General features: G+C 51.8%; 5 protein-coding genes across 5 annotated transcripts, besides 7 other annotated features; 3 read left to right on the forward strand and 2 right to left on the reverse strand.

The window, feature by feature from the left end:
- Positions 1-389: 389 nt before the first annotated feature.
- On the reverse strand, positions 390-2,615 carry PODANS_6_2100 (uncharacterized protein; the record flags this gene model as incomplete). The annotated part of the gene is made up of 1 exon (XM_001910254.1): positions 390-2,615. One exon carries the CDS (start codon positions 2,613-2,615, stop codon positions 390-392), a length of 2,226 nt encoding a protein of 741 aa, XP_001910289.1.
- A 1,267-nt stretch (positions 2,616-3,882) lies between these two features.
- Positions 3,883-4,802, reverse strand: PODANS_6_2090 (uncharacterized protein; the record flags this gene model as incomplete). Its single annotated transcript, XM_001910255.1, has 2 exons — positions 3,883-4,613; positions 4,670-4,802. The coding sequence occupies 2 exons, from the start codon at positions 4,800-4,802 to the stop codon at positions 3,883-3,885; spliced, it is 864 nt and encodes a 287-aa protein (XP_001910290.1).
- A 643-nt stretch (positions 4,803-5,445) lies between these two features.
- Positions 5,446-5,517: a sequence feature (Similar to Small nucleolar RNA Z195 (RFAM RF00133) (Erpin: E=1.1e-05);~snoRNA).
- A 167-nt stretch (positions 5,518-5,684) lies between these two features.
- Positions 5,685-5,765: a sequence feature (Similar to Small nucleolar RNA snR61/Z11 (RFAM RF00476) (Erpin: E=2.3e-17);~snoRNA).
- A 1,275-nt stretch (positions 5,766-7,040) lies between these two features.
- PODANS_6_2080 (uncharacterized protein) lies at positions 7,041-8,761 on the forward strand (the record flags this gene model as incomplete). Its single annotated transcript, XM_001910256.1, has 5 exons — positions 7,041-7,147; positions 7,230-7,909; positions 7,978-8,297; positions 8,350-8,445; positions 8,582-8,761. 5 exons carry the CDS (start codon positions 7,041-7,043, stop codon positions 8,759-8,761), a joined length of 1,383 nt encoding a protein of 460 aa, XP_001910291.1.
- A 949-nt stretch (positions 8,762-9,710) lies between these two features.
- On the forward strand, positions 9,711-14,748 carry PODANS_6_2070 (uncharacterized protein; the record flags this gene model as incomplete). The annotated part of the gene is made up of 3 exons (XM_001910257.1): positions 9,711-12,851; positions 12,912-14,435; positions 14,491-14,748. 3 exons carry the CDS (start codon positions 9,711-9,713, stop codon positions 14,746-14,748), a joined length of 4,923 nt encoding a protein of 1,640 aa, XP_001910292.1.
- Positions 14,749-15,041: 293 nt separating this feature from the next.
- On the forward strand, positions 15,042-16,211 carry PODANS_6_2057 (uncharacterized protein; the record flags this gene model as incomplete). Its single annotated transcript, XM_001910258.1, has 3 exons — positions 15,042-15,328; positions 15,388-15,700; positions 15,819-16,211. The coding sequence occupies 3 exons, from the start codon at positions 15,042-15,044 to the stop codon at positions 16,209-16,211; spliced, it is 993 nt and encodes a 330-aa protein (XP_001910293.1).
- Positions 16,212-19,209: 2,998 nt separating this feature from the next.
- Positions 19,210-19,227: a sequence feature (primer 6disco1F).
- A 52-nt stretch (positions 19,228-19,279) lies between these two features.
- Positions 19,280-19,325: a long terminal repeat.
- Positions 19,280-21,145: a repeat region (transposon discoglosse copie 1).
- Positions 21,100-21,145: a long terminal repeat.
- A 127-nt stretch (positions 21,146-21,272) lies between these two features.
- Positions 21,273-21,291: a sequence feature (primer 6disco1R).
- Between the last annotated feature and the right edge of the window lie 1,449 nt (positions 21,292-22,740).

Consider the following 22,740-nt stretch of genomic DNA (forward strand, 5'->3'; position numbering starts at 1 on the left):
CCTCGACATGGGCCTCGGTGCAGGATTGCATAGACTGGATAGAGTGATGGGGAGTATTTGGACAAATATATATCCGAACAATCCAAAACTAGACATGACAAAATCGCAAGCATGCCAAATATAGTCAAGCAATATCCGATGGAAATGCATCCCTTGAATCGAAAGAATACTAAACTCCTAAATGCTAAATGTCTTTGCCCATCCCAAACAACGAAAAAGGACTTTTTTGTGAACAAGAAAAGTAAACAGATACTAAAAGTGATACCACACCCAATAACCAGTCGCTAGCAATTCATCATTCCTACATCTCTTCCATGTTCCATCACAAAAAAAAAAAAGGCAGTCCATATCACATATACCCATTTCACATCTCTCTCCCTTCACACAAATCACCTGTCATCCAGCGGTGATATCCCTCCCCCCAAAGGACTCTTCATCCTAGTCGGACTCCCCGCCCTGCTCCTCCTCCCAGTCACCCCTCCCACACCCCCACTCAACGGCAGGCTCAACCGCTCCCTACTATCCGTCCTCACCACTAACCCGCTCCTATTCAGCGCCGACATCCCCCCTCCCACCGTCGTCACAGTCTCAAACCCATACCCCCCACCCAGCCCACCCCCGCTCGTAGCAGTAGGCGTCGCCAGGCCCGAGCTCCTCCCAAACTGAGATCCGGCTTTCGATCCGCGGGAGTGGTCACTGCTCGAGTCCTCATCAGAATACTCCCCACTGCCGCTGCTAGACGCAACATCCCCCAGCTCAAACCGATCGAGCTCCCCTTCCTCCATCACCCTCTCATAACCCCCCCCACTTGACGATCTCCCCCCAAAGAGCTTGGTAGTGAGTTTCGTCAACGGACTCCTATTCCCACCAGGTACATACTTTCCGGTATGACTCCTCCTCCGCCTCGTCAAGCCCCTCACCCGGCTGTAAACCCTCATCCTCCTCTCCCGTTTCCTAAACCACCACATCACCAACCCCACCAACCCCAAAAACACCCAAAACCCCATCTGCCCTCCCCTCGTCCTCGCCCGATCCAAAATATCCTCCGCGTCCAAATCCCAGTCATCGTCATCCCCCCCCACCGTGCCATTATGGTGCTTCCCATTATCACCGCCCAATGGCCTCCAGCTCGAGCCCGCAAACTGAAAATCATCCGGCACCGCCTTCCCACTCACAACATTACTCCCAAATCCCACAGGGTACCCATCATCCCCACTCTTCGGCGGCACCTGCCCAGCAGCGTAAAGCACCATCTTCCCCAACGTCCAACTAACCTCAATCCCATCAATCTTATCTACCGCATGGAACGGCTCCAAAAACCCCTTTTCTTTCGCATGTTCCAACGCCCCCTGCGTGCCCTTGGACACATTAACCTGGGGTAAATCCTCCATCCCTATCCTCGGCACCCCAATCCCGTCATGCAGCACATTGATCAACCAGCTCGCCTTGAAGCACGCCTCCTGCGCATTCTTGGCGGCGTGCTCCTTTTTCGGATTCAACCCTTTCGAGATGGACGTCCAGTCCTGGCTGCAGTAGTCTTTTACCCTCTTTTGGTAGGTGGTAAAGTCGTAGGCCTTGTCGTCTTTCCCGCCAAACACGCCGTGGGTGGTGTGCCAGTATTCGGAGACGCCGATGAAGTGGTTGACGTCAAAGTCGATGGCGGGGACGTGCTGCCCGTTGATGAGGCAGGGGTTGTCGCTGCAGGGTTTGTCTTTGCCGAGGAGGGGGTAGGTTTTCTTGAGGCACTCGTCAAAGTGGCCGGTGCCGATGAGGGTGGTATTTTTCGGCTTGGGGGTTTTTACCGGGACACCGTCGAGGGTGGTTCTCAGGCCTTTTGGCAAGCAAGGGTCCGGGAGTTCGGTGGAGGAAGATGGATACAAATCTTCGAGAGATTCGACGTAGGATTCGCGGGCTTGGTTTACGCCAAAGCCGAGCCAGGTCGTGGTGAATATTTTGTATTCCACAGGGGAGCCATCGAGTGTTCGTAATCGTAAGAGCTTGAGGTCGTCGGCGTGCTTTTCTGCTTCGGTGGCGTTGGGGGCAAAGGCGATTTGCGCCGAGGCACCGCCCATGTCGAGGAAGCCATATGTGTGGTGACCTTTTCCATGCTGGTGCTTATCGGGGTTGTCGAAGCCGCCAAGGAGGTAGTTTGAGGCTATCCAGCCATACAATCCTTCTGTTTCCCCCTTGATAACTTGAATGTGCATGTCGCAGTCTGGCAACGAAAATTGTGTGTTTGATCGTAGGTAGTAGCAGACCTCGCGCGTTAAGGCTGATTGTTGAACCGCGGGAAGCAGGCGCACACCGGCCGTCGCCATTAAGAATATCGGGGTGTCCCTGATCTTGTCCTTGGGGATGATCTCGAGCGCATGGTCAATCAGGGACTGGAGGTGATCCGGGCCGACCTGGTCAACCTTCTCCCCAAATGTCGAGATTCCCGGCCTGATCTTTTTCGTCCATATCTTTTCTGTCATCAATTTTGGCAAACTGGCGAGATCATGTTTTGATGCGCCCTTGAGCGCCTTCTCTGGGTCTTTCCATCGGTAGATATGTAACCTGGTTCCGGAAGATCCGGCGTCGAGTATAACACCCCATCGCCACTTCTTGCCGCCCATCGTGAATGAAAGCCTCGGGTGTTTAGGTGTTTAGATGTTCTCGGGATCGAGTAAAATCGGATTGCTCAGCGTTTGCGCCGTGGGGGTTGGGTCGGGGTGGTACTACAGGCTCCTTGGTCGCAAACACATCGAGTCAATTGATCGCTGTTTTGGGAAATAGGTATCGGATAGGTTCGACGTCGAGAGTCGTTATCCTCCTGGTTATCTATCGCGAGTGCACGCAAAGCGAATGACGAATGAAGCGGAAATTAGGCAAGTTGATGGAATTAAAGGCCGTATAATAATTTGAAGGTAGCAAAAGGCAACGTAACGTGGACCGCAGAGGTGTCAGCCGTAGGAAGGAGGAATTGAGGGAACGAGTGTCGGTTTGAGGAATTACTACGACAAAAACGAAGGAAGAACACAGCCTGGATGGCGGCTGAGTTGCGATGCCTCTCTCTTCTTTCTTTGGTCAATCGACGATTGGCGCTTCGGACTCGAGCGGCTGTCTTTGGAAAACTCGCAGGCACAAACATCCATGGGAACGATAACGTCAGGGGGGCGACGAATCACTGCTGCAGCTCTAGCGTGTTTAGCGTCAGGAGAGCGTGGGAGGTGTTCGGCAGAGGCGCCTGGATCGCCGAAAAAGGAGGGGCAATCATTCTTGGTTGCGGCCACACAGTGTCCACGTGGAAGGAATTGAGACGTTGTTTGGCCGGTTTGTTACTATGGAATGGCACAGTCCGTTGCACCCGGGACACTGTGGAAGCCCCCACAGCCCCGAACCCGCAAATCTGGCCGGAAAACGGTTTGAAGCTTCTCGAAAAACAGCCAAAGCTTGGGAAACCGGGCATCTTTCCTGCGACAAAAAGTTGTTTGCGACCAATAAATGCATCGCCAGTTTGAGACGGTTTCCCAGCGACGCGCAATCACACCCCGCTCATGAATACGGTAGAATCCCACAAACCGGATCATCCCAGTCTCAAATCGGAAGGCTACATTCGATATCCAGGTTGTGATGCATGTGCATTCTCGTATCTGTCCCAGTTCGTCGCTGACTTGCAGCTTGCGATAAGAGGGAACAACAAGACTTCAGATTGCCCCGCTTCCATGATTTTCACCTTGGCTTCCCTGGCCTCCACAGTGATCACAGTGAACACAGTGACTAACTGCATGTCACTAATGTCCAGGGCTGAAAGTAACAACAACTGCGCCCGTCTCAACCTTGGATTTGTCCATGAACTCATGTCTATTATTGTAAGGTTGGACATATGCTTGCTGATAACGCTTAGCTCGTAGCTTCACCCAGGCACTCAACAAGCACCCGGTTGGCGGTTCTTGAAGCTTGAATGCCGTTCTCCACCAACTGCGTGTACAGACCAGCATCGGCGGCTGGCAGATCACCCTTGAACCACAAGTTGGTGACCTCGTCTCTTGTGGGCAGATAGGCTACGCAGCAAGCCCCCAATACCTTCTCGTGATCCGACGGAATGGGGTCAACGACAATCCTAGGCGTTGAGTCCTCGCCGGCATCTTGAACGAGTGCAGCAACACCTCCGGCAACAGTGTCCACACAATCGATACCAGCGTCTGCCAATGCAGCTGAAGCCACTGTGATGCACCCACTCAACACGTTCATCATGTCCCAAGTCTCATCTCCTTGAGATTTTGATGTCTCTCTGTCTTGGTCTCCTTCGATGATCGAGATGATAATATCGACACCGCTCTTCGGCCAGCGATCTGCAATGATGGCCCCACGAAGAGCTGTTTCAAGATGGGTGCCGAGATCTCTCTCACTGGGGTCTCGTAGATAGCCCCGTCTCTGCTTTGTAGCAAACGGCGCATATTTGACATGGGCTGACAAAACGATGTGAGGTGAGAATGGGCTTGATCTTGGGAGAGACCGTGGCCCATGGACTGTGCAGCTGAGCTTCAACCCTGAGACACCACTCTTGCTGGACCCTTCAAACTCCAGATAGGCGGAACCAGAAGCTGATGGAGTTACGCCTGTCTTGAGAACTGAAAGAGGTGTCAGTGGATGAGTGTGTACATTAGAAGAAGGATAGGCCACTTACACGTTTTGCGAATGATATTTGGTGCCCGATCTCTTCCCTTGCCGTTCTTGATCTCTGGTTGACCGGCGTCATCTTCAAATACTGGCGCCATTGTGGCCCCAGGAGGGCCGTTGATACGTCTTCTGTCAGCCATTGTGGTTTGATATCAACTGGGTAAGTTGAAAGCAGGTGAAAATGCCTTTTTCCTTGAAGTGAGATATGTGGAGAGAGGCTGGTGGAAAAAAGTCGTGCAGTTTCCGTGAAGAAGATTCTAGCGATGAGATCTCCGAATTCGAAAGTAGAAGATCACTGAGCTTCTGTCGACTTTGTCAGTGATGTTGATTTTCAGTTCAAGTCAAACCAAAGCCTGAGGTCGCCTGTGGCTTGCCTGCAACGCCTTCATCTTGGATTTCCAGCAAGCCACTTCCGGAACCCCACTACGAAGCTTGGACCACACACGCACAAGCCACAGCTCTGGGAAAATGTTTAAACTTCTGAAAAATTTATCGCGACTTGCTTTTCCTCTCTTCCACACAACACTGCAACCTTTCCTCATGGCCAACACCCGACTTTACAACCGACAAACCAATCCTTTTGCGACCTCCTTCTCCTTTCAAGTTTAGCCTCTCTTGAAAGAGCGTCTATTTATCATGGACTCGCTTTGGTCGCTAGGAACCTGATCGGAGAGGTGGTTGCAAAGGCTTGGCCAGGCAGAGGGGTCGCTGGACTGACAACTAACCCAGCTCTGGCCAGCTCTACGCTGGATACAGTACGTTTTTTCTTCACCTTCCCCGTCCTATGATGATCTTATACACACAGTTCTCGCGATTTTCTCTGAGCGCTTTTGAACTACATGCACTACCATCTGACTGGACACCCTCTTTTCAACTCGTCACAAGCCCACCTTGGTTGACAGCTTTGACTAACAAGTTGTAGCAGGATTTCTTTCTTGACCCAACTGACAGCTACATCCCGCCATCGCTTCGACAACATAGTAACACAGTCAAGGTACGAATGGCTTTTTCCTCATCCCCGGCTTTTATGATGAAAAAAATATTTTTCAGTTCTGCTTCTGAATTATAATGAGCGACAACCCTATACCAAAACTTTTCTGATGCCATCTCTCTTTTCTTTCACATTTCACCACTCCCCAATTATTGACAGTTTTTGCTGACTGTTATCAAAGTTAGGGACATTGACTCGTCGACGACTGTGGTCACACCTCATCTACCGGACTGTCTGGGTATGTTTTATCGTCAAACTCGCGCCCCCTTCGTCCATCATGATGACAATAGTCTATCCATTCAACGATATTGTGCGACCGAGCCATTCATCCGCACTGTAGCGCCTTCGGGTGGGATGATCAGTTGTGGTGTTTTTCCTTCGGGGATGTGATTTGGCTTCCGTTGTTCGGGTCTGTCATGCACCGTTATGGTGTACGGCAGCTTGGGCCGGTCTGTACGGCTGAGTAAAAACGGCTTGCCTGATACTGGACCCAACACATCAACTTTTCAAAACAATTCGTCCATGACTATTTGCTGACCGTCAGCAGCTTGACAGAAGACGTACCCTTCCAAGCGCGACCATGTAGACCCGGACCAGGTGAGTTGAGTTGATGCGTTGTAGGTATCATCCAGATACAACCTTTGAGCCCGAGGCTTTTTCTGCAAGAGAGGATTTAGACACATAGTAGAAGAATGCAATACAATTATGTCCTCCACCTCATTGCTGTCCTCTGTTCATGTGTGTGTATGTGATGTATATGGGATTTTTGCCAGTCTATAGCAGCTGCAGATGGACGAGATTCTGGTAAATGAGATGGCTACTTTAATATACGGTACCTTCCGAGACAATCTCTGCGACCCATCTGCGGCGCAGAAATGCAAAACGACATTGGTCATAGGTACCCGCTTTTCGGCAGTCAGGCAGTGGACCCAGCAAATGCGCCAGCCAGGAGTTGGACACTGCCAAGGCCTCCGGGGGGTCCCTTTTCGAAATCAGAAACGAAACGCCACGGGTTGCCGCTGCACCGTGAGGCTGATGCGAGCGAACACCTTTTGCCAACCTGACCCATCCATCGCCAACACAAAGCCACCTCAGCGAGTCTTGTTCCTCGTGCCACGCCATTGCCTATTTTTTTCGTATCCGTTGCATACAACGGGCGAGCCATGCGTTGACCGACGACCACAACGGAATTCCAGACCGGTCCCCTCCTCTCCCCCCCGTTCACCGTCACCCCGTCCCCCCGAAGAGATAACGCCCAGGGGTTCAAGCTTAAGCTTTCCCACGTCCCAAGGTTGCGCGCGCAACGAAAGGGGGCGAGGAAACTATCCCATCGGTTTTTGGTAGTGACGCCTTCACACCCACTCCGGTGCACGCCACACAAAAACAAATGCTGCCCTTCACATCGTCGGGGTCCAAAGTGGTCCCCCGTCACCATGTAAGCGGGTACTCTAACGGTTATCCGCGAGGGAACACATTTGAGATTTCTCCCCACAGGTGCGCTCTCTTCTTTTTTCTTTTCTCCTCAGGGCGGCGCTTGGTTTCGGGGAGACTGGTCTAACTTGTGATTTGAAAACAGATTCACACCACGAGGCACAACACCGATATCCCGAAGACGAAAACGCTTATTCGTACGGCTCGGCATCGTCGCGGCCATCCTTTTCCTCTTCGGTCTGATCACCTGGAACGGCGGCTCGGTCCTCTCGGTCCTCTCGCTCGGCCTGCTGTCGAGCAGCGACGACTTCCAGCTCGAGACGGTGCGATACTATGACCTGTCTAACGTCCAGGGCACCGCCAGGGGGTGGGAAAGGGAGGAGCGCATCCTGCTCTGCGTGCCCCTGCGCGACGCCGAGTCGCACCTGGGCATGTTCTTTTCGCACCTGAGGAACTTTACGTACCCGCACAACCTGATCGACCTGGCGTTTTTGGTGTCGGACTCCAAGGACAGGACGCTGGAGGTGCTGACGGAGAGCTTGGAGGCGATCCAGAACGATGTGGATGACAATCAGCACTTTGGGGAGATTTCGATTATTGAGAAGGATTTTGGACAGATTGTGAATCAGGATGTGGAGAGCAGGCATGGGTTTGCGGCTCAGGCGCCGAGACGGAAGTTGATGGCAAGGGCGAGGAATTGGTTGTTGAGTGCGGCGCTGAGGCCGTATCATTCTTGGGTGTATTGGAGGGATGTGGATGTGGAGACGGCGCCGTTTACGATTTTGGAGGATTTGATGAGGCATAATAAGGATGTTATTGTTCCTAGTGAGTATTTTCTGTGGTGGGTGTCGATGTCTGTGGGGGTGGTTGACTAACGGTTCTTGTGTGATCAGATGTCTGGAGACCTCTTCCCGACTGGCTAGGTGGAGAGCAGCCTTATGATCTTAACTCGTGGCAGGAGTCAGAAACCGCCCTTGCTCTTGCCGACACTCTTGACGAAGACGCTGTCATTGTGGAGGGTTATGCCGAGTACGCGACATGGCGGCCTCATCTGGCATACCTGCGTGATCCTTACGGCGACCCAGATATGGAGATGGAGATCGATGGTGTTGGTGGCGTCAGCATTCTGGCCAAGGCGAGAGTTTTCCGTTATGGTGCTCATTTCCCGGCTTTCAGTTTCGAAAAGCATGCCGAGACTGAAGGTTTTGGAAAGGTATGTCGCAATTTCTGAGTGGCTGCTGAGGTACACAGCTAACAACTAGCAGATGGCCAAGAAGATGCAATTCTCGGTCGTGGGCTTGCCACACTACACTATCTGGCATTTGTACGAGCCTAGCGTTGACGATATCAAACACATGGAGGTACGCTACTCCCTCCACAGACTCTGTTGACCGAATATCTGCTAACGTATGATGACAGCAAATGGAGAAAGAGAGGTTAGCGAAGGAAGCCGAAGAAAAGGAAAAGGCAGAGAAGTCCAAGAAGATCAAGGAAGAGTTTGGTGATACCACGGGTCAGTGGGAACAAGATAAGACCAAGCTGCAGAACATCGCGTTGCAAGATAAGAAGGAGAAGGAGGCTCAGGCGGAGAAGAAGGCTGAGGCTCAGCCTGCTGCTCAAGCGCCAGCGCAAGGGCAACAGAAGGTTGAGGGGAAGCAGGAGGGTGCCAAGACGTGATCACGATAATGGTTACGTCTGTGTATCTATCCCATTCTTCTTCTTCCACTTTTTGTTTACTATTTCATCCGGCTCTTTTAGAACTTTGGAGGCTGGAAGGGAGGGGGGAGGTGGGTGGGCGTTTTTGCAAAGCCAGACCGGGACGGAACACGGCAAGACAAAAAGGAACGACATAATATCATGTACACTAGGTGTCACTTTCTTGCAACAGGCCAGCATTCATGGCAGAGGCGTTTTTCAAGTTTCTTCTTCTTTTTGTTTAAGACTACCTATGATAAAGATAAATGAACTGACTGGGTCATGTCATCGACATCTTTTTTTGTCCCCCTATTCTGTTGTAATGAGTTTGTCTCGGTGGCATATTCAGGTGGCAGTTGAGTGGTTGCCTGTAGCTGTGGGGCAATGACCGCTGTTTAACCGATTGTGGCCGCTGGAGTTGACCACCTAAACAAGGAGCTTGGATTCGCTACCTGACAATTCATTGGCTTTCGCGGCTTTGAGCCTCAAGGTGTCCTATCCACCCACCCCAGGGACCAGGATTGTACCTACAGTTGACGACGAGGCGCAACCTACCCCCCGAGTGCCAGCCAGCAGCAAGTGACGACGCTGACGCTTCGAATCAAACACATCTCACCGAGACAGCTTCGCGACATAATTCTTGCTGACGCGGTTAACGGGTATAGACCTTTTCTTTTGGGAGTTGCCTGGCAGTCACGGCGGAACAAACAGATGGGGGGAAGTTGAGAGTGTGTCTGTCCTCTTCTCACGAACAAATATCGTCACAAGGGCAATTGTTTGCCTTTCGAAGTCGCAACCCAACTACTCGACCCCTCGGTCGAACTCGAGCGAAACCCGACAAGTTATATATCCAACCACCCCACGTCGAAGGGCGATTCCTTTCTCCCAACACCGAGGGCGACAAGTTAGAAGCGCAAACTAAACCAGCAGCATGGGCAACGATGCCCTTCCCGCACCACCCAACATGGACACCGTCAACATCAACCACAACATAACAGCCCCCTCTGCCCCAGGAACCCCTCTCCCTCGGAACAGCACCACCGTCACAACAACCAGAGGAGGGGGCCCGATCGTCTCCTCCCGAATGCAGTACCGCTCCCGCCCTGTTTCCGTGGCCGTCGACCCAGTCTCGCTGGTGATATCCGAGTGCATAGCAATCACGTCGGCCATCCAGAAGCACGCCCGGTCCCCGCACTCGTCCGTGTCGGCCATTCTAGGAGGGAGCCCCAACCTCATCCAGCTCGTCCCCCCGCCGTCTCCCTCGTCCAGAGCGAGAAGCAAGTCCACCGCTGGCCAGCAGCAGCAACAGCAAGACGCGAACGAGCTGGCAACAAACAGATGGGGTCTGAGAGGGAAAAAAGGAAAGTCATTGGCGGACAACCCCCTTATTGCGGGTTTCGGACGGCTTCGTCAGGAGCTGGCGGGGGTGAAGGACATTCACCGGTTTGATTCCCTCGTGCTGCTGTATCCCTTCTTGCACATTATACAGACCAAGGGGACGGCGGCGCCGGTGACTGTGCTTGCGCTGAGGGCTATTCAAAAGTTTTTGGCGTATGGGTTTGTCGCGCCGGTGAGCCCGAGATTCGCGCTTGCGATGCAGAGCTTGAGCGCGGCGATTACGCATTGTCAGTTTGATATTAGTGATCCGGCGCAGGAGGAGGTGGTGCTGTTGATGATTTTGCATTTGATGGAGGATATGCTTAGTGGGCCGGGGGGGGATATTGTGAGTGATGAGAGTGTTTGTGATATGATGGGGAGGGGGTTGACGATTTGCAGCCGGCCGAGGTTTTCCGAGGTGCTGAGACGGACGGCGGAGGCGAGTATGGTGAGGATGGTGCAGATTATTTTTGAGGATTTGAAGCATTTGGAGGTTGAGGCGGAGGAGGATGGGGAGGGGGGGCTGGAGGGAAAGATGGGGGGGGATGATGGGGTGAAGATGGAGACTGGGGGTGAGGGGACGGGGAGTGAGGAGGCTGTGGGGGTTTTGGAGAAGGGGGAGGAGGGGGAGGTATCGGTTGAGGGGGGTGATGGGGTGGTTGAGGGAGAAGGGGGTGAGACGACTGAGAAGACGGCTTTGTTGGAGACGTCGGCGGTTGATGAGCCGAGGCTTTCATCGAGTTCGGAAAAGGCGAGCAGTACTGAGGAAACGGCTGCTGCTGGAGAACAGGGGAGGCCGAGTACGAGTTCTAACACGGAAATCAGCTCTGAGTCGTTTGACCTACGGCCTTATTCGTTACCATCGGTCCGCGAGCTTTTCAGGGTGCTGGTTAGCTTCTTGGACCCTCATGACCGCCGCCATCCCGATCAAATGAGAGTCATGGCTCTCAGGATCATCCACGTGGCGCTTGAGGTGGCAGGGCCATCGATTGCGAGGCACCCAGCGCTTGCGGCGATTGCAGAGGATCAGCTGTGCTGCTATCTCTTCCAGCTTGTACGCTCCGATAATATGGCCGTGCTGCAGGAAGCGTTGATTGTGGCCAGCACCCTTCTTTCCACCTGCAGACATGTTCTAAAGCTTCAGCAGGAGCTGTACCTGTCTTACTTGGTCGCTTGCCTTCATCCGGCGGTGGAGATCCCTCGAGAGCCAGGCATTGACCCCAGTCTTTATTCGGGCATCCCACAGTCGCCAAAGTTGGTCAAACCACCACCATCGCAACAAGGTAGTGGCCGTTCTACGCCTGTTCCAGTCAAGGACCGCCAAAAGTTGGGGCTGGAAGGGGGCGCGCGCAAACCAGATGCCAGACAGGCCATGGTTGAGAATATTGGAGTGCTGGCTCGCATGCCTACCTTTATGGTGGATCTGTTTGTCAACTATGACTGCGATGAGGACAGGGCTGATCTGTGTGAGGACATGATCGGTCTGTTGTCAAGAAATGCGCTCCCAGACTCGGCTACTTGGAGCACGACAAGCGTGCCACCTCTCTGTTTGGATGCGCTACTTCGCTTCATCCAGTACATTGCAGAAAGACTTGACCAGACCCCTGAAACAGAGGGCTATCCCGACCCGGAAGTACTCAGAGAAAAAAGGCGAAGGAAAAAGCTCATCATCAAGGGCGCAAACAAGTTCAACGAAAATCCAAAGGGCGGCTTGGCATATCTCCAGGAAAAAGGGATCATTGCCGATGCTAAAGACCCAGTCTGTGTGGCCAAGTTCTTGTCGGGTACGACAAGAGTCAACAAGAAGCAGCTTGGCGAGTTCCTCACCAAGAGAGGCAACGAGGCTATTCTAGATGCGTTTATGGACCAGTTTGACTTCTCTGGAAAGAGAGCAGACGAGGCGCTGCGCATGATGCTGGGAACTTTCCGCCTGCCTGGCGAAGCGCCTCTGATTGAGAGGGTGGTTGTTTCATTCTCGGAGAAGTACTTCAAGTCGGAGCCTGAGGGCATCGCAGACCAGGACTCGGTCTATGTCCTCTCCTACGCGATTATCATGCTGAATACGGACCAGCATAATCCAACCATCAAGAAAGAAGCTCGCATGAACGAGGCGGCCTTTGCGAGGAACTTGCGGGGTGTCAATGGCGGGAAGGATTTCCCTCCGGAGTACATCCATGACATCTTCCACGCCATCAGCACGAACGAGATCATCCTGCCTTCTGAGCATGACAACAAGCATGCGTTTGACTATGCCTGGAAGGAGCTGCTTCTCAAGTCTGACTCGGCCGGGCCGCTGGTGTTGTGCGATACGAACATTTATGATGCCGACATGTTTGCCACGACGTGGAACGCGATTGTGTCGTGTTTGTTTTTTGTTTTCATGTCGGCGACGGATGATACGGTTTATGCGAGGGTGATTACCGGGTTCGATGAGTGCGCAAGGATCGCGACCAAGTACGGAAATAGCGAGGCGCTGGATGAGATTGTGTATCGGTTGGGCTATATCTCGACTCTGAGCAGTGAGGGAGGGTCGAATACGACGCTTAATACCGAGGTGCAGGTTGGGGAGAATAGTGTTATGGTGAGTGAGCTGGCGGTCAAGTTTGGGAGGGATGTGAGGCCGCAGTTGGCGACGTTGGTGTTGTTTAGGGTTGTTACTGGGAGTGAGCCGGTGATCAAGAAGAGCTGGAAGCATGTGAGTTGCCCCCTGAGCATCCTAGGCCATATATGGGTTTGGTATTAATATCGTCTTTAGATCATTCGGATATGGCTCAACTTGTTTGTCAACTCGCTTATACCGCCGTTCTTCTCGACAGAAGCGGATAAGCTCTCGCTGCCGCCTATTCCTCTGCAGCCGCCATCTCAGGTCATTGATCGGGGTGCCAAGCAGAACGAGACAGGCTTCTTCTCGGCATTCACCTCGTATATCTCAAGCTATGCGGCCGATGACCCGCCTGAACCTTCAGATGAGGAATTGGAGAGCACGCTCTGCACTGTCGACTGCGTCAACCAGTGTCACATGGGGGATGTGTTTGCCAATGTCTCGAGCCTACCAAGTCACAATCTTGAAGCACTGGTAGATTCTTTGCTGGCACAAATTCCAGAAGACAATGGGTCGACCGTCATCACTGTCAAGGCCGAGAATATCCCACCGTCTGGAACTAACGGACAGAAACCTCGTCAGACCACCGCCGTCTACGACCCGGGGTTGGTATACATCTTGGAGTTCTGCACAGTCCTCGCCCTTCGTGATGAGACCACCATCGAGGTTCTCGGCAAGCGGGTCGTGGAAGCTATCCAGGAGATCCTGAGAGATGTTCCTCGGTACCACCCTGTCCTCATCGAGAGAGCCACCTTCTACCTCTTCAACCTCCTCCAAGCAAGCTACGACTTTGACTACGTCCGCGTTCCCATCCTCCTTCACACCGTCTCCAGCTTCCCCAAAGACACTCTCATAAAGACGTCTGGTCTCGTTCTCCGCGGCCTAAAGCTCTGCATCGAAAAGCCATGCCCTCTCCGAAACGAGATGATGACCTCACCCGACTTTTGGGTCATCCTCCAGACCCTCGCCACCAACCCAGACTCAGCAGAGGCCGTCTTTGAGATTCTGGAGAAGGGTGTTATCAACAGCAACCCCTCGGCAATCATGGCGGACAACTACGAGGCGTCTCTCTCGTTGCTCAACGAATATGCCAGCATGGCGAGCGTCGGCGCGGTAGCAGAGCAGCAAAACGACCGCAAGGTCAAGGGCCGCAAATTCATTGCCAAGAAGCTTGAGAAACCAAGCGACAACAAGGTTGTCGAAAGGGGCGTTAGGGCACTGGAGGGAATCTACAAGCTCACGTCTCGCATCCCCGGTCTCATGTCCCAGAGTCATCTAGAGAGCAGGGAGGCGTGGTCGGCGTATTGGCTTCCTGTTTTCCAGGCCCTAACAACGCAGTGCACGAACCCCTGTCGGGAAATTAGACATTTGGCGTTTTCTAGCCTGCAGAGGACGCTGCTCAGCCCAGATCTGACGTCCCAGGAGGAGCATGATGAGTGGACGGCGATTTTCGGGGAGGTGCTGTTCCCGCTTATCTTGAGGCTGTTGAAGCCGGAGGTTTTCAGCTCGGATCGGGACGGGATGAGCGAGACGAGGGTGCAGGCTGCGAGCTTGCTGAGCAAAGTTTTCTTGCAGTATTTGGTCATGCTGAGCGAGTGGGAGGGGCTGTTGGGGTTGTGGGTGAGGATTATTGAGATTATGGACCGGTTGATGAATAGTGGGCAGGGGGATAGTTTGGTAAGCTTTCTTGTCGAGATAAAGGGGATTCTTTTGCTAACGATTGACAAAATAGGAGGAGGCTGTTCCGGAGAATTTGAAGAATGTGTTGCTTATTATGGCGAGTAATGGGTACTTGGTGCCGCCGAGCAAGAAGCCCGAGAGGGAGGAGCTGTGGAACGAGACGTGGAAGAGGATTGATAGGTTTCTGCCGGGGTTGAGGGCGGATTTGGCGCTGGATGTGCCTGAGGAGGTGGTGCCGGCGGCTAGGGGGGAGCAGCAGGCGGTGCAGCCTCAAGGGGAGGAGGGGAAGGTGGAAGGGGCGGCGGCGTGATTTTGATCTATTAGATGTGGATGGATTCGGACACCAAGCTGTGAGCATGTTTGTTGTTGTGGGGGGGTTATATACCATAATAGACTTTGGAATGCCTTTTTTGCAGGCTGCTTAAGAAATAGGAGGTAATGGTAAGGGTCATGACTGTCAAGGTGTGTTGGATCTTGTGTCGTGAGCTAAGGAGGAACGTCAAGCGTGATTGGTTGCTGGACAAGCTCATTGATAAAGACACCTTACTTCACCAGGCCCAGTTTCCAGCATCTCCAACGTTCGTCAAGTGATTGAGATAATTCATGAAGTTCAACGGTGCTTCCCGGCGGAGCCACAGACATTTTGTTGCCATTGCAACACTTATATTCTCGACGCTCGCCATGTCGACTCCTGGGCCTGTCTCCAATGGCCAAGATGGCGAACAGAGAGTTATCAGTGACGGAGCAAAAGATGAGACCCAGACATCTCGGGAAAAAAGCAGTGATAAAGAAGGGACAATCAGTGGCTTCAACCCTCCAGACTTTGAACTTCGCATTCTGGCCCTTGGTGATTCCATCACTTATGGGCAGGGCTCAAGCCATGGCAATGGGTAAGCTGTCAATCTTGAGTTGCATAACTAACCAGCCACTCAAACTGACTCATCTCCAGATACCGCAAATACCTCCGAGACTCCCTCCGGCAGGCAGGCTACAAAGTCAACATGGTCGGCAGCAAGCAGCACGGCCTCATGAACAACAACCAAGTCGGGGCACGCGACAAGATGGACCAAGTCGCCACCATCCACGGATTATCTAAGCACTCGGTCAAGTACCAGCCCAACGTCATCCTCATCCACGCCGGCACCTTCGACACCCTCATGCAAAATGATCTCTACGAGACAGAATACAACTATTCCATGCCAGCATTCGGGTCAGGGTCATCACCCTGGATCGGCGGCATCTACCAGCGATACGCCGGGATGGTAGACTATCTTTTCGATCAGGTGCCCAACACAACCATCATCTTGTCCACCATCATCCCGACCGGGGAATCGAATCATTTACAAAAACATGGACTATGTAACCTCCATGGCCCGAGAGGTTGTTGCCGATCATCTTTGGGTTCTCGAGCCTGAACGGCCCCAGAAGATTGTGCTCGCAGATATGTGGGCGGTCGGCATCGGAGCAGCAGAATTCGAGGTGATGGGTCGGCATGATTTCAGGTCGGATGGGATCCACCCCAACGATTCTGGATACGAGAAGATGGCGAGTATCTTCTTACGGGCGATTATCGGTCCCGGTGAAAGTGGCTTTCTTTCCCCGCCGAGAGATTCGGAGCATGTGGAAGACATGGCGGAAACTTACGGTGACGACCTTGACACCTTCACTGTCGAGGCGCAGGTCCCGTCACCACTAACTGACGAGAATGTGATGATATATATGGCAGCACGGGCAACGGATATGAGGGGCACGGGGGGGCAAAACTCCAGATGATGGTATATGGAGTAAAGCAGAGGATTGATAACTGGGGCCCAAAAGAGCTACTCGTGTCCTTCAGATAATGCAGCTAATGCAGATATCAAGGAACATGGAAAATGCCACCGTGGACTCCTGACAAGATTGTGGCTTCAACACGAGGCCACACGGGTGATTGAACACAAACTGGGGTTTCAAACTTTATTTCAGGCCACGTCGGACTCCCACAGATATTAAAAGTCAAGCCCATCTGCACACATATTTCCTCCTTTCTCTTGCCGAATCCGACAGGACAAGGTCCTCAAAATTCCTCCCGCAACGCGCATCAAGATACAGACACAGCAAACATCACAGTACACTCAGCGGCCACTCGACACAGCAGACAGAACAGACACAGCAAATAGCACTCTAATTCAGACGACTATCACATCCACCACCCTCGCATCCCTGCCGTCTCGTCAGCCATAGCTAAAAGTTCTCACGCGTCAAACTCGTTCATCGCCTTCAGATTCAATCCCTTTCTCTCAAATCCCGTGGGACGTGGGCACTGACCACCCACTGCCTTGCTCCCAGGTCCTCTTGATCTTCCAGCCTGGGCTACTTGCCTTTTCCTTCCTTTTCCATACCATCACAATATTCATCACTTTGTCCACACCTGCGTTGCGTCCCATCGTCCCATAAATCCAATCCCACAAATCCTTACACAACCCGCAAGCTCAAATGAGCAAACCTTTGTCATCCAACCACCCACGAACCATGAAAGTCAATGATGCAAAGCCCTCGACAACCCAACCGCCACCGTGCCAAGGTACAAGTCGAGTCACTGGAGTAGCTGAGGCCAAGCCAATGACGAAGCCGGCCAGCCGTGAAAAGTCGTCAACATGGCACTTGAGCCACCGAGCCTCCGAGGTTGACCAAACCCATCCACCCCTCTTGCTTGTGTACACGATTGAACGCCAATGATGAAGCCGAGCCATAAGACACGTCGTCGGCATCGCTGATCGCCACTGAGGTTGATCAGACCGGCCGGGGGGGGGGGGGGGGGAATGACTTGTGATAGTGGTAGCTAATGGCTATATGGGGTCCTTTGTTGTTGGCTGAACAAAATATCATCGCTAGGCCAAATTGGCCTTCAAAAAAGGAATTTCAACAAAAAGGAGCACCCACCTCGAACAAAGAATCTGGCCAATGATGAAGACCTGGCCGGTGTCAACACGCAGATCATGTCAAGACAAGCCGTGCCTCTGAGGCTATCGATCGAACCCGGGGCAAGAAACCTGTGAGAGTGGTAGCCAACGGCTACGTGGGGGTCCCTAAGCATCCGCTAAGAAATATCATCACCGCTCAACAACGCTCAGAAAACAACAGACTTCTCAGCACAAGGAACATCCACCTCAAGAGAAACCGGCCAATGATGAGGAGCCGGTTAGCGTCGAGATATGCCGTGCCCCTGAGGCTATCGATTGAACCCGGGGGAGAGGACTTGTGAGAGTGGTAGTCAATGGCTCCGTGAGGTCCTTTATTCCGCTTCTTCTAAAGCAAAAGTAACGATAGCATCGCTAGGCCACCGGCCTTCAGAAACACACTCTCGTCAAAAAAGGAGCAACCACCTCAAGAAAGGAACCTGGCCGATGATGAAGAGTTGGCTGGCGTCGAAACAGGTCGTCGAGATCATGGTGGAACAAGTCGAGCGAGCCTCTGAGGCTGTTGACCGAACTGAGGGGACAAGAAGCTCATAAGAGCGGTAGCCAATTGCTATGTAATACGATCCTTTGATGTCTCAGTGATCGATGATGAGTTGACTGGCAGGGGAGGTCGTCATGAGGCCTGCGAACCTGTTGATTGCCGTCTGATGAGGCTGTCAAGTCTGCCGCGATGTCAAGTGACAGGTCGATGGAGGTTGATGAGTGTTTGAGGAGGCGAGGGTCGAGAATCCAAGGAAGAAGACTGAAAGCTGACTGTGGACAGACATCATGATAGAGGGAGAAGGATGACAAAGTCAAGAAGCGGTGGTGCAAGGTGAAGAGAAGAGAAGACGAAGGGGAGAATCCTGGGAAGATTGGAAGAGTCTTATGGTGCGCTCCATTGCTCGGCACTGACTTCCCCTTTTTTGATGGTTCTCAACATGTGAGGCAAGTTGTTACTGAATCAGGTCATTAGCTTGCTGGTCCTGTGGAGCAATCGTGATGGCATCGTTCCATGAGGCTATTCAAGACAGTTGTGGGAAGAGCTTGGGAGGTCAAGGTGCAGGAAAGGGAGAGTTCGTTCCGGTGCTGGCACTTGCATTTGTTGACATATGGCTGGCCATGTTGAAACCCGTAAGCGGAATGGCTTCATGGGGACGTTGCCACCAACTGTAAGGGTTGCGACAGGAGCCGGAGGACAGCATTGTCAGAGAAGGTTTACACAACAAGGGGTGGCATCATTCTGTCAAAGTTGGTAACGGTATTTCAGGGAAGGATAGCACATATGCACTCGAGTTGAGACTTGGGCAGGAATACACCAGGTACAGCAAGTATTGGGACATGGCTTCATGATTTGGAACCCCTCAGCAATCGAAAGGACAGTTGCCTTGTGACATGAGGGTGAGCCCACGTTTATGAACGAAGGAAATGACGGACCAAGTCTCATTTCTTGGGTAGACACTTGACGAGTGATATGCTCTTGCGTTTTAATTCAAAGTACAATTCAGACCCAAAGCTCTGCTTTGCTATCGTGCCTTAGCGTCGAGGGGATTCCAAGGCCAAGGAAGGAGGATAAATTGTTCAAGGTGGCAGCAGCAGCAACAGCAACAACGGGTTCTTAAAAGGTTTGCTAGGGTAGGTAAACCCCGGAGCTTTTCTTCATTTTCATATTTTGTTTTTGATGAAGCCACCGGTGCGGCATGAGGATTGCTTCCAAACTCAGCATCACCTTCATCATGTGTTGGACATTCCTCCTGTGTAAGGGCGTTACTCGTTGGTCTGTTGATCGTGGGAAAGACCGCATAGAGGAAGGGTAACAGCGCGATTCTCAAACAGGTGCGGCTGTTTTTTGTGCACAGAGAAAGTACCGATGGTTGAAAGAAGGATCCGGGCGCATGGAGATAACGTACATTATAAGCGAGTCGCGCATATAAGCGAGTCGCGCACTAGCCATCGCGACGCGTTCTCTCTACACTTAACATCATTTTTCTCCACAACCCAACATGCCACCTACTTTAAAAGAAGCGAGGGTAATCTTAGCCCTCGAAGCTCTTCAGAATGATGAGCGTTTAAGCGTCAGAGCAGCAGCGAGGCTCTACAATATTCCAGAATCAACGCTCCGTAACCGACGCGCTGGCCGGCCTGCACGACGCGATACCACGCCCAAATCGAAAAAGCTCACTCAATCCGAAGAGGATGCTATTGTTCAATACATTATTGAGCTATGTGCGCGAGCTTTTCCACCAAGATTGCGTGGTGTGGAAGATATGGCCAACCAACTGCTACGTATACGCGACGCGCCCCCTGTTAGCAAGCTTTGGGCACACAACTTCGTTAAACGCCAGCCACAACTCCGTACACGTTTTACGCGTAGATACGATTACCAGAGGGCTAAGTGCGAGGATCTAAAGGTCATGGCCGAGTGGTTTACGCTTGTACGGAATACTAAGGCTAAGTACGGTATTATAGATAACGATATTTATAATTTCGACGAGACTGGGTTTATGATGGGCATTATCTTCGCGGGTATAGTAGTTACGACCTCGGACGGCCTTAATAAGGCAAAACTAGCCCAGCCTAGTACCCGCGAATGGGCAATAGTGATCCAGGGAGTTAATGCCTTCGGCTAGGCTATCCCTCCTTTTATTATTTTAGCCGCGCAGTACCACCTTACTAACTAATATACCGAATATAACCTACCGTCTACCTAGCGCATCGCAACCACCGATAATAACTGGACTATTAATCTAGTAGGCCTAGATTAAATTAAGCACTTCGATTATTATATAGCGTCCCGTATAAAAGGTAAATACCGGTTGTTGATCCTCCACGGCCACGAAAGCCACTACTCGACCGAATTCGAGCGCCACTGCCAGCAGAATAATATTATTACGCTCTGCATGCCTCTACACTCCTCCCACCTCCTCCAGCCACTCGATATTAGCTGCTTTGGGCCGTTAAAACAGGCGTACGGTCGCCAGATCGAGGACTTAATGCGCATGCATATCAACTATATAAGCAAGCTCGAGTTCCTCTATGCCTTCCGCGAGGCCTTCATTACCTCTATAACAAAGAAGAATATATAGGGTGGCTTTGCGGGTGCTGGCCTTATACCGTACGATCCAGAGAGGGTGCTTTCCAAGCTGGATATAAAGCTTCGTACGCCAACACCTCTAAACTCGCGGCCCGGCACTGCACAACCTTAGGTCTCCCAGACACCACACAACCCTCGAGAAGCCAACTCACAGTCAACGCTCATCAAGACTCGCATTACCAACCATCAAAATAGCTCCCCGACTTTAATGCTGGCTGCGGTAGACCAGCTTACTAAGGGTACAACGGCTATAATGCACCAGGTGGCTCTCCTTCGTGCAGAGGTCTCTTCGCTCCGTAAGGCCAATGAGGCACTAAGTAAGCGCCGGAGAGCCAAAAAAACACGTGTGAGGCTTGAAGGGTTACTTACTGTACAAGAGGCACAGGATCTACTGGATCAGAAGGCCGTGGATAAGGAGGGAGTGCAAGAAACGCAGCCGGATAGTAGTAATACAGGGGGGGCTCGTACGAAGGTTCAGTGCTGTGGTGTATGCGGTAAGCCTGGCCATAATGCGCGCACTTGCCAGGAGGCTGCAGAAGCATCTGATTCAGCTGTTTCTGATGTAATTATAGTTAATTCCTTGTGTTGATGTGGTGTAATTGAGGATAGTATTCGTAGGGTGGTAGAGAGTGCGCGACTCGCTTATATGCGCGACTCGCTTATAATGTACGTTAGGGACAATCCTTCTTTGAACTTTAAAGGCGGGCACACGTGTATGCTTTAATAGCATGGAGGTCACAAATATTATATCCCCCATTGAGTTACAATTATTTTTTCATGAACACAACTGTGTCCATGGTGTTTGCATTGATGAGCGTGATAAAAGTATGCAAGGGTTCTGTTGCTAGGGGTAATTAAGGGGTAAGTAAACAAAACCCTTGAACTCCACAGCGGGTACAACGGACACCTTGTCCACCACCTAGGTGCATCAAGCATAGTATAATGAGTATACTGATGAAGGGTGCGATTCCACAGCTGGGTATACTCCCAGGTCCCTTCCACTGCCGCAAAGCACTGTACAGCACATCACAGCACAGCTATTGAATTGTTTATGCAAATGCAATAAAACTATTCTATAGACTATGATCCTCATCGTCCAGTTCTCAGATATGCTTAGGACAACCAGGTTTTTATTTGTAACAATCTATATCTGGAAACCACACGAATGAGTACAATCCAGCCATTAACTCTTCCTTGTCTCAGCTACCTATTCACTAGCTCTTTGGACTGGCTTATCTGCTGCGAGATAATTTAATTATGTGTTGTACCGCCTGGCATCACTCCTTTGATCACATTTTGTCTGGTAATAGTTGCAATACGCATATATACGGTCTGACGAGTGTAAAACTTGGGTATCTCGGAAAACTGTAGTCTCTGCATCAACAACGCATGTTGTGAAGAAACAGATAATACTTCTGACCACCTATTTCTTATGCAGATATACAAACTATAAAGCGTTATCATTAAATTTTGATCCCTGGTATTCAGACGCATCAGTTCATAAGGCTGAGCTGGCAGACTTGGGGCGAGATTGCCTCAATTCAACCCGCAGGTGGGGGGTTCTCATTCTTCATCAACAATACAGGGCTTGACAACAATCCGCACGACAACCTGACACAGAGACTCATCTGGTATCGAATCTCATTTCAACTACCTCATGGGACAAAGTCAATGTGGCGGTAGCCCAGCCATGGTGCTTGGCTCATTGTGCGCATCCCTAGTGGCATGTGGATGTCGTGTAATGACATTTAGTAAATCATTCACCTACCCCCGTTTTTAGCATTCTCCTGACTTTGTCTGTGCAGATAGATCTCTTCGGTAGGGGATGGCCCGACATACCAAAAGGCACGGTGGCGCATGGCACCCGTCTGTACATATCGCAAATGCTCTATGTGGCTCGCTTCATCCTCTCTTCCCTGGACCAAACCCGCTGGGTTCTCCACCTCTTCGGATGCTCTTTTGGCGGTAGCCTTGCCCTCTCATTTGCGCAGTACTTCCCGCACCCATCCGGACCCTTGCCCTGTTTGCTCCTGCAGGTTTGGTTCACCGCCGGCATATTAATCGGAGGGGGAGGCTGCTCTACCTATTCGGCCGACATCCTCCCGCACACGCGTCTTATCATGGCCCGTGAGAAAGGCTCTCTCGGCAATTACTCTAGTCAGCCCGATTGTTACACACTTAACAGGTGATGCTACCGGTGCAGGTGCATTTGACAATGCCATTTCTCTCATCCACACAACGTCCTAACGTTCACGGTGGTGCTGTTGGA

The sequence above is a fragment of the Podospora anserina genome, chromosome 6 (genome assembly GCF_000226545.1).
Source record: "Podospora anserina S mat+ genomic DNA chromosome 6, supercontig 2".
Lineage (NCBI taxonomy): Eukaryota > Fungi > Ascomycota > Sordariomycetes > Sordariales > Podosporaceae > Podospora > Podospora anserina.